The 9,965-nt window shown below is 40.4% G+C and overlaps 1 protein-coding gene across 1 annotated transcript; it reads right to left on the bottom strand.

Annotated features, from left to right (window-relative positions):
• Nucleotides 1-371: 371 nt before the first annotated feature.
• Nucleotides 372-7,244, bottom strand: FGA (fibrinogen alpha chain). The gene is made up of 6 exons (XM_017871082.1): nt 7,118-7,244; nt 5,919-6,044; nt 5,276-5,459; nt 3,992-4,137; nt 1,988-3,395; nt 372-1,280 (listed from the first exon to the last, which is right to left on the bottom strand). Exons 1-6 carry the CDS (start codon nt 7,169-7,171, stop codon nt 571-573), a joined length of 2,628 nt encoding a protein of 875 aa, XP_017726571.1. The 5' UTR covers nt 7,172-7,244; the 3' UTR covers nt 372-570.
• Nucleotides 7,245-9,965: the final 2,721 nt, after the last annotated feature.

Here is a 9,965-nt window from a genome sequence, read left to right as displayed (position 1 = left end):
GATTTTCATTTCTATTTAGGAAAGAATGTTTCTCCTGTCTTCCTGGATTTGCTCCATATCAAAAGACATGAATACATATTGCAATTATAAACTGCATTGTAATAATAAGTTGTAAATTCTACTACAAAGGTCAGCTATGGTTAGATTCAGTGAGTTTTACCTTAAAATATTGGCTTAAAACCATTCATATCAAATGGATAAAATAACTTTTTTAGTTTGCAATGGCCTTATGACTTTGGGTGGTATGGGAAGAGAAGTTCTCAAACCAACACTCCTCAAGGTTAGAGAGGGAAGCTTCTGCCTTACACTTTCCTGATGTACTGAATGGCCCTTTGTATATCCTTATAAAAATTTTCAAACCCACAGAGCTATTTAAAGATAAAAAAAGTATACAACTTTATTTTTCAAAGACTAATATGTCTCAGGTACATTTAGCTACAGTACAAAGGATAAGAAAATAGCACCTAGGAATTTTTTGGATTGTAGAGAATCTCAACGCTTTACCTTTCTTATTTCCTCTCCACTTTTCTAGCTAAGAAACCAGAGTGCTCCCACTCCCACTCCTTTAGTCTATTGGGTCACAAGGGGCCTAATTTTCATGCGAACAGCCCTGAGGGAATAATCTGCCCCTCTAAACGAAACCCAGACCACTCCATTCTCAATCTCATAAGGACTGTTATTCCTCGGGTCATAGGAGCCTCCAGGGTAGTAGATGCCATTGAGATTGGCTGCTTGGCAGTTGTTATACCACCAGCCTCCCCCATAGACTTCTGCACAGTTCTCTTCCCACTGGTCTGCGTCCCTGTCAAAGGTGCTGAACTGCATGCTGTTGTGAGAGGTGTACTCTGTCCCTTCCTCTACCGAACCTTCAATCAGAGCATCGCCTGCAGTGCCTTCATAGGAGGAGACCTGGAGGGCATAGCCTTCGGCCTCAGAGCCTACCCGGAAGTAATATTCTGCATAAGCTTCGTTGCCAGCCCAGTCCTCTAATTCAACCCTAAGAACAGAGCCCCTCTGGGTTAGTAAATGGAGGTAGTCATTGCCTAGCCAGAATTCTCCTTCCCCCTCGTCATTCAGGCTGCCGAAACCTCTCTTGTAGTCTTGCCAGGTCCGGTTAAAATTCAGTGATCCATCCATTCTTTGCTGGATCAAAAGCCATCCTCCCAAACTGGTCTCTTGATCACAATAAACAGAAAAAATCTTACTGGATCCGGGTAGCTTGATATTGAAAATGCCACTTTGGGTACCTGAAGGATGTGTTTGGAGGACATCATCACAGTCTAAAAAAAAAATTAAGCTGGTTGGAAGAAGTTATTCTCATTTAACTTTACAAAGATAGGCACGACTCAGATTAAAGAAGGCAAATATTGTTTCCTTCCCTTCCGTTCTTTCTTCCTCCTTTTCTTCCCTCCATAGGGGAAGGATGCACTTACAGTGGGATAGAACTTATGCAAACAAGGGCTTATTTATACCTACAAATTGCAAAGGGGATTTTCCTCAAATGGATTTGGAATTTTACTTGCACATAGTAATAGCAAGTAACCAGTACTGGTAGCTAAGCATCAATTAATACTAACAGAACTTGTTTTTAGCCTGACCTAAATGTCAACTGAGACACATACTAAAAATGTGATTAATCAATTGGGTGACAATTCTAATAGCACACACTTTGATTAGTGAAAGAATTTGATTAAATAAGCTCAAAGCTCAAATAGAGTTTCAGAGGAAGTAATTCATCCATTTCACATGTATTTATTGAGTCATGACTCTGTACTGTTAGGCATTTGGAAATACAGAGATGAGACAAAGGCCCTGCCCCCATGGAACTTACAGTCTAGCGCAAAAACAAACCAAAAAAGTGTAGTTTCAATGAATTGTAACAGAGAGTTAAGAAGGAAATGCAAGGGGCCATGGGAGCACCGTGCAGAAATATTTAACTTAGTCTAAGGCGACAGGAAAGGCTTCCCCAAAGGAGAAGTGTGGATACCTCTGGAAGAGCGAGATTTAGCATGGCCTCTCTTGGTGGAATGTGTTCCTTCATGATCGGCTTCACTTCCGGCCTCATCTGCCATTTTATAACTCTTGCTTTCAAATGTGGAGCCTTCTCTATTGTAAGCTGTGCTACTAATAAATTGTTTGCTGTGACTTGAAGTTTTACCACTTGAAGGGAATTCAGCTACCCCAGAGTGATGAGAACTGGTTTCCTTTGTATTTGTGAAGGTGCCAGATTCTGAACCCATTGACTCAGCCTCACTGGCAAACTCTCTGAACATAGGTGAGAAGAAACCTGGAAATGTTTTTCCAGTTGAGGCAGTGTCAAAGAAGGCAGCTTCATCAGGGTGCCTATGACGGAACTCATCCAGAGTACCTATGCCTAAATCTATTGCCTCGGGACACTCAGAACCATCTTCGGAGGTCACCACTTCTTTGGTAACTTCTTTGTGACCATCAGGACCAATAACAGTCTTAGTAACGGTTTTAGAGCATGAACGACGTGTGGTGGTTGTGCTACCAGAGGTGACCTTCTCTTTACCAACCACAAGCTCTTTGTCTCCTTTAGAAGTGACCAGTTTATCTGTGTGGTACTCTCTGTTTGTCCCTGGACTTACGATTCCTGGCACCTCTTCAAACGTGCCCCAGTCTGGGTTGGTAGGCCTGGTGTTCCCAGAGCCTGGGCTATCTGGCCTAAAACTTCCAGATCCAGAGTGCCAATGTCCAGTACTACTAGATACAGAGCTCTCAGAATTCCAGTGCCCAGCACTTCCATGTCCAGAGCTGCCAGGATTCCAGGTTCCAGTACTACCAGGTCTAGGGCTCCCAGTGTTTTGGTTTCCAGTACTTCCAGGTCCAGAGCTCCCAGGGTTCCAGGTTCCAGTACTTCCAGTTCCAGAGCTCCCAGGGTTCCAGGTTCCAGTACTTCCAGGTCCAGAGCTCCCAGGTTTCCAGGTTCCAGTACTTCCTGGTCCAGAGCTCCCAGGGTTTTGGTGTCCAGTACTTCCAGGTCCAGAGCTCCCAGGGTTCCAGCTTCCAGCACTGCTAGGGTTCCTGGGGCTTTCTGTCTCTGATCCTGTTCCATAAGAGGTGGAGTCTACTCGGGTAACCTCATTTCCACCAGGTCTCTCTAACTCCATTCTCATCTGCTGCATGTCTGTTAATGCCTTCCACTCTGGGGGTGCCTTCTGAAGCTGGCTCTTGAAATTTGGGGGAAACAAATCTGGAACTGGTTTCATTTTTATCAGTGGTAAGTGTTGCCTATCTCTAGAGGGAAGTAAGTCTTTGGCAATGACCTGCTCAAGTTGCTTCTGCTGATCTTCATAGTCCTTCAGATCTACTTCACGAGCTAAAGCCCTACTGCATGACCCTCGACAAGATCGGATCTTAATGTCAATGTCCACCTAGAGAGAGGGGAGAAAAATAAAGAGAAAATGTAGATACAAATACATAAACTATGTCCATTGAGTTTCTGGTAGTTAATTTTCCTTCTGGAAACTGGTTTCATTTTTTTTTTTGACTTGGAGACCTACCACTTAATATTCTCTGTTTTCTGCTTATCGAGCACCCTCAGTGGAAGAGATGTTGGGTATTGCACGGCTAGCCAGGATAAGCAATGAATGCTCTTTGATCATCTTAGTCTCAGAATGGATCAAGAGTAAGGTGCTATTCCCTCTCAAAGGAAAAGCTAATTAAATGATCCTTGGTGAAACTCAGGCTGAAGACTCAGAGGCATGGTGATGTAATGGGCTTTGGAATTAGACAGGGACTGAACACTTGATTTCGAAATTTACTATCTATGTACCATTGGAAAATTTACTTAATATCTCTGAATTTTTTTTCTTCAACTGTGGAGTGAGGAAAATAATACCTACTTTTAGGTAGATGATGGATATAACACTTTTCTCTGCATGTAGTAGACACTCAATGCATAACTATCGCCTTCCTTTTCCCTGTTACTCATAAACAAGGAAGTCTGGGACCACAGCCACATACTTACCTCCAGTCTTTTCATATCAACCAACTGAGCCCTAACATTTTGCTGCAGAAGTTGGATATGCTGTACTTTTTCTATGACTTTGCGCTTCAGGACTTCAATTCTGCTTCTCAGATCTTCAGACACTTGGTTATAGGTATTATCACGGTCTGAAATAGAAAGTTATTGAAGTAGCTGCTGAGTGATTTGTCTGTAATTGCCAGCAAAAGAAAGGAAGGAAGGAAAGAGAGAGATAAAAGAAAGAGAGAAAGAGAGAAAGAGAGAAAGAGAGGAAGGGAGGAAGGGAGGAAGGAAAGAAAGGAAGGAAGAAAGAAAGAAAGAAGCTAGCTTGCAAATATTCCCAATTTTATTTTGGTTACAGTTTAATCTGTGAGTTCCAAACCTATGGGGCATTTTACTTTTGGATAATGTTATGCCCTGCAGCCATCCATGAATCTCAGTTAAGATGTCCTATTAGCAATTAGTAATCTCAAATAAATATAGAAGAAATTTCTTTGGAATTTTAAAGGTGTAATTTGGAGTTAAAATAATTGGTTTGATTGCATTCCAAATATTTTATAATATCCTTAATCAAGGGACTTGAACATATTGGATTTTCTTATTGATGAATTTTTCTTTTTATCTATAGATCTGAAATTGTTCCTAAGCTATTTTGGGTCAACAGGATCACTCACTTGCCAGCTAGTGTTGCATCACTGATTTTAAATGTCAAGTGTTTGTGAAGGTATAAAAAAGCAAAGCAAAACTTCAGAAATTGAGGCCTCCCTAGACTCACTGTCCGTGCCCAGAGTGAATGCGATGTTTCCTAACCCTAATGAGTAGACTCTGAGAATGATGTAGCTTGGCTCTATATTTTAAATTTAAAAATCTACCTAATCAGCTCAGTGGAGTCTGAGGGTTGAACTCCCAGCTTTGTGTCTTTGAATAAGTTCCTTGACCTCTCAGTTTTCACCTCTGCAAGGCAGAAACAAAAATATCCAACTCAAAGAGTCTGACCCATCCTGTTTTCAGTATATACTGTTGAAAAGAACACACTTAAATTCTTGTTTTTAATCCAAAATTCTGACTTATTTTGTGACCTTAAACAATCTCAGTTAACATCTTCTACTTTGAAAAAATAACAAAACAAAAGCTCCCCTTAAAATTTTCAGGGATGTTATGAAGGCATGTATTTCTACACTAAGTACTTTGGGATGAAATTAACATAGATATAAGCAGATATCATATTTATTTAGGATTTTTGTTGTTTCTGTTATAAAATCAAAGCAGTAAACATGTAATACTTACTATTGGATGAGACAAGATCGCCTCTCAAAATTTCCATTATATTAATGGTCACTGAGTTAGAATCCTTATTGTTCTTCTGATATTCAAATAGTGAATTTTTGAGCTTATTTATTCTGTTTGTAAAATCTTGATTGACTTCATCAATCAACCCTTTCATCCTGCAGCCGGAAGGGCATTTGTAGTTCTGAAAGTGAAGAGAGAAAATTACAGTAAGGATCTATCTCTTGGATTCAGAATAATTTTGCATGTTTCCATGCAGTCCCCATTTCTTCCTACCCTGTCTCTTCCAGATAAGTTGGCTTAAAAGTAGGTAAGAGGACTAGTTAGAGGTTGCAGAGAAATTCTGGAATGACGTTCCACTTAGCCATAAATTAGATGCCAGGAAATTGAGGCCACTATACTCAGGTGCCTAGTTTTGCCTGACCATGCAACTGAAATCCAGTCTGTTCACCCACTAATGATCCAGAGTTGGGGAGGTAATGAAACAGTGCTCTTGCTAGTAGGTTCCTTTTCTTTATTTGGTATGTAGGGAGCTATTCAATTATTTTCTATTTTAAAAAGTTCTGGGACCAATCGGGTCAGCCTGTGAGCCCCTCTAGCAATAGAGGGAAGGAATTTCCTGCTTCCCCAGCTAACTGCTTACCCAGTCTTCATCAGAGCAGAAGGGCCAGTCTGAATCTTTGCAGGCAGATTGATGCTTTTCCACAACCCTTGGGCCACGCACGCCTCCTCCTTCAGCTAGAAAGTCACCTTCACCAGTATCTGCAGTCTTTAAAGATTCATTCACATACACAAAAGAGAGCAACAGCAATGTTAGCCAGAAGAGGAGACACTGACATGCCTGTAAGTTCCCAGGAAGAGATGGCACTCTCACAAAGATTAAGGACACCAGCCACAGGGCTTCTGCAAGCCTCAGGTTTCTTGTCTTCAAATGGAAATCCCAAGACCCATTTTATGGAGTTGTTATGAGAATTAAAGGAGATAAAATGTACACATTTCTTAACTGTGTATGACACTAAATAAGCATTTGATAAATATTAGGAGTTTTAAAGAATCCATCCTAAAAGGAAAATTATTTGAATCTATAAAATCAGTTAAATTTTACCTTTTCATTTTTACTAATGACTGCAGACGGAAAGAAAGTTGAAAGCTATAGAGCTGTTTCTCCTGTAATTGCTGCTTCAGTAGAAAAAACCTACACTATCTTAACTTAATGTTCCTCTCTCCTTCAAGTTTCTATGTAACCTTTAGAGATGGATTCATAATCTAAAAGAATACCATTACTTCCTAAAAGCGTATTGCCTTACTAACTAATCTCTTCTGATACTGCAACGATGTTTCCAAAGATAATTAATTTGCTTTTTCTTTTGTTTTGACAAACACAGAAATAACCTTTCAGCAAAACTGTACGAAAACTAAAAGTTCTGTTTATTATGGGCAAGTAGCAAAAAATTAATAATTAAAGAAAACAAATCTTACCATAGAATGTTTTATTCCATTAACTAGCATTACAACGCACCAAGGCTTTATAGCAACAAGGATGGCAAAGAATTCTTGCCCTTTTTAAAACAAAACAAAACAAAATGTAGTAAGACTGAATGACCGATGCTAAAGTTTCCCTTGTGCGTTTGTGCACTCTCATCCATCTAAGATCTTCCTCTTGGGGTCATATTACCTTGTATTCTTGAGGTGTCAATCCCATCCAGGAGCTTTCCTCCCAGGCCTGGAGTTCATAAAGCTAAGAGTATGTCATGACATAGAACAGGTAGACTCTGACCTCCAAGCTCTTTGTGGAATAAGCACCAGAGAGAAAGCAAGAAGAGAAAATGAAAAGGACCATACCCATCCTGTGCCCACCACACTTAGGACCAGGCAGACGATCCTCATGGAAAACATCTTTTCTATGGGTGGGGCTGGCTCATGAGGAGCACTCCAGCTGAAAGAAAGGATTGCTTCTACTCCTAGTTCCCATCCCATTTAAATCTGCAGGAGGTTTGGTTAATCATTGGCTTTGTCCTGTGTAGACAGTCAACCCTCCCTCTACATCCTTTGTTCCTCCTATGCTGTTGGTGTCCCAGAAATTCTTGCTCAATTCCCCTCAGCTTGTTTGCTTCCGATAAGCTGTTGCAAAGGTAGCATTTGATTCTCCAGCCAATGATTAGGAGAAGATCTCACATTCCAGGAACAGGGTGGCTTTGAGAATGAAAAGAGGAGCATAGGAGGGTATATCCATATTTCTATACGTGAAAGAATACAGAAGTTGCTTAGTTAAGCTAGCTGTAGCCCCCAGTATTGGTGATTTAGCAAACAATATTTCACTTTATGCAGAAATTAGGGTTGGGTGATCTGGTTTGTAAAAAATAACTTTGGTGATAGGCTGGCCCTGAAGGCTTTCTATAACTTTATTTAGAACAGATTACTTTTCTCTATCTAAAATATAAAGATGACAGCAGCCCCAGGAGCCAAACATCTTAGGTTCATAATCCAAGCTGCACCACTTCCCTGCTCTATGTTCTTGGACAAGTTACTTTACCTCTTTATACCTCAGTTTCCTCATTTATAAACTAAGGATGCTGATAAGCTACCCCATGCTTTTATGAAGAATAAATGAGTTAATTCTTGTAAATCCCTCAGAACAGTGACTGTCACATAGGAAGTACTCAGTGAATTATGGGAGATCATAAAGTGCCATGAAAAATACCATTTCTTTCCTGTTTCTGTGCCAGCAATCTCACTTCTGAGTGTATTTCCAAAAGAAATGAAATCAGGACCTTGAAGAGATACCTGCATTCCCGTGTTCATTGCAGCTTTATTGACAATAGCCGAGATATGGAAACAACCTAAGTGTCCACTGATAGACGAGGAAATGAAGAAAATGTGGCGTATATATACACAATGGAGTATTACTCAGCCCTGAAAAACAAGGAAATTCTGTCATTTACAGTAACACAGATGAACCTAGAGGGCATTATCCTAAGTGAAAAGAGCAGATATAGAAAGACAAATACTACTTAGCCAGTTGTGGTGGTGGGCACCTGTAATCCCAGCTACTCGGGAGGCTGAGGCAGGGAGAATCACTTGGACCCAGGAGGTGGAGGAGGTTGCAGTGAGCTGAGATTTCACCATTGCACTCCAACCTGGGCCACAGAGTGAGACTCCCTCTTAAAAAAAAAAAAGAAAGAAAGAAAGAAAGGAAAAGAAAGACAAATACTATATGATCTTTCTTACATGTGAAATCTAAAATAGTCAAACTCACAGAAGAAAAGAGTAGAATGGTGGTGGCCAGGGCCTGAGGCATAGGATAAATGGGGGAGATGTTGGCCAAAGTTATGCAACATGAGTAAGTTCTGGAGTCTAATGTGCACCATGATGACTATAGTTGCTAATACTGTGCTGCATATTTGAAATTTGCTAAAAAGGTAGATCTTAAGTCTTCTCACCACACAAAAAAGGTAACGATATGAGGTGTTTTATGTGCTAATTAGATTAATTGTGGTAATCATTCGACAATGTTTATGTGTATCAAAACACCAATCAGCGAGAAGTTCCCCTTTGAAGGAAAATAAAAAAACATCAAGCTGTACAACCTAAATAATGCAACTTTTATTTGTCAATTATACTTCAATAAAAGTAAAAAAAAAAATTCAGCTTAGATTTGCCAGATGTATTAGGTTGGTGCAAATAGCAAATAAAAATAAGGGTGTCCCAGTTAAGTTTGAATTTCAGATAAACAACAAATCTATTTTAGTATAAGTATGTCTCATGTGATATTTGAGACACACTTAAAATTTTTTTGTTGTTTATCTGAAATTCAAAGTTTACTGGACATCCTGTACTTTATCTGGCAATCCTACCTTGCCTCAAATTCTGCTTCCTGTGTGAAGCCAATCCTAATAAGAGTAATAGCTAATGTGTATTGAATGTTTACTAAGTCTTGCATTCTTTGTTAGACATTTTGCAGGGTACCTGATTCAATGTCCAATTAAAAGTAATCTCATGTTCTTTCATACTTCCTTAAAGTGTGCACCACTAATGGCATTTATCATTGTAGGAGTACTGTCTGTCTCCTCAAGTAGATCATAAACTTGAGAACTGAAATGTTTTATTGGTCTTTATATTCTCCCCAAAAGGTGTGGGCCCTCATTGAGCAAGAAAGCATGAGTGGGTTCCAATGATGGGAAGTTGCCTGGCTGCCTCCCCCAGCACTGCAGACGTGTGAAGCTTTCTAAAAATGGCTGGAAGCCCTGGTGCAAGGCAGTGCACTGTCTGCTCTATGGAAGGCTCCTTGTCTGATCAAGCTCACCCCTGAGGCAGCTTGCTATGATTTCTAGAGCTAATTGCAGAGCAAGGAGGAAGACCCAGAGCCCCATCCAGGTTCCACAGGGCAATGATTCCATGAAAAGCTGGGTTATACTCACTCACAACATCGCACTGGCAAAATGTCAGGCTTAGCTAGGAAGGCGAGGCTTGATCTCTGCACACATTTTCCTTTGCCCACAAGAACTGCCACCTTTGGGAGGTGAACATGGTATATAGCAAAGAAGTTCCTGAGAGTAACCTGGTAGGCCTCAGGTGAGTCGGTTGAACGTAATCTGATTGAAGGTAAATTAACAGAAACAATTTGGTTGAATGCCACCACCCTAGTGCCATGTCAGGGTGTTTCCAAGGATGCCACCTAGGGCTTTATCCT

The sequence above is a fragment of the Rhinopithecus bieti genome, unplaced genomic scaffold (genome assembly GCF_001698545.2).
Source record: "Rhinopithecus bieti isolate Rb0 unplaced genomic scaffold, ASM169854v2 scaffold_3878, whole genome shotgun sequence".
Classification (NCBI taxonomy): domain Eukaryota; kingdom Metazoa; phylum Chordata; class Mammalia; order Primates; family Cercopithecidae; genus Rhinopithecus; species Rhinopithecus bieti.
The sequence above is the reverse complement of the archived record's forward strand: the minus strand, read 5'-3'. Positions and strand labels throughout refer to the sequence as shown.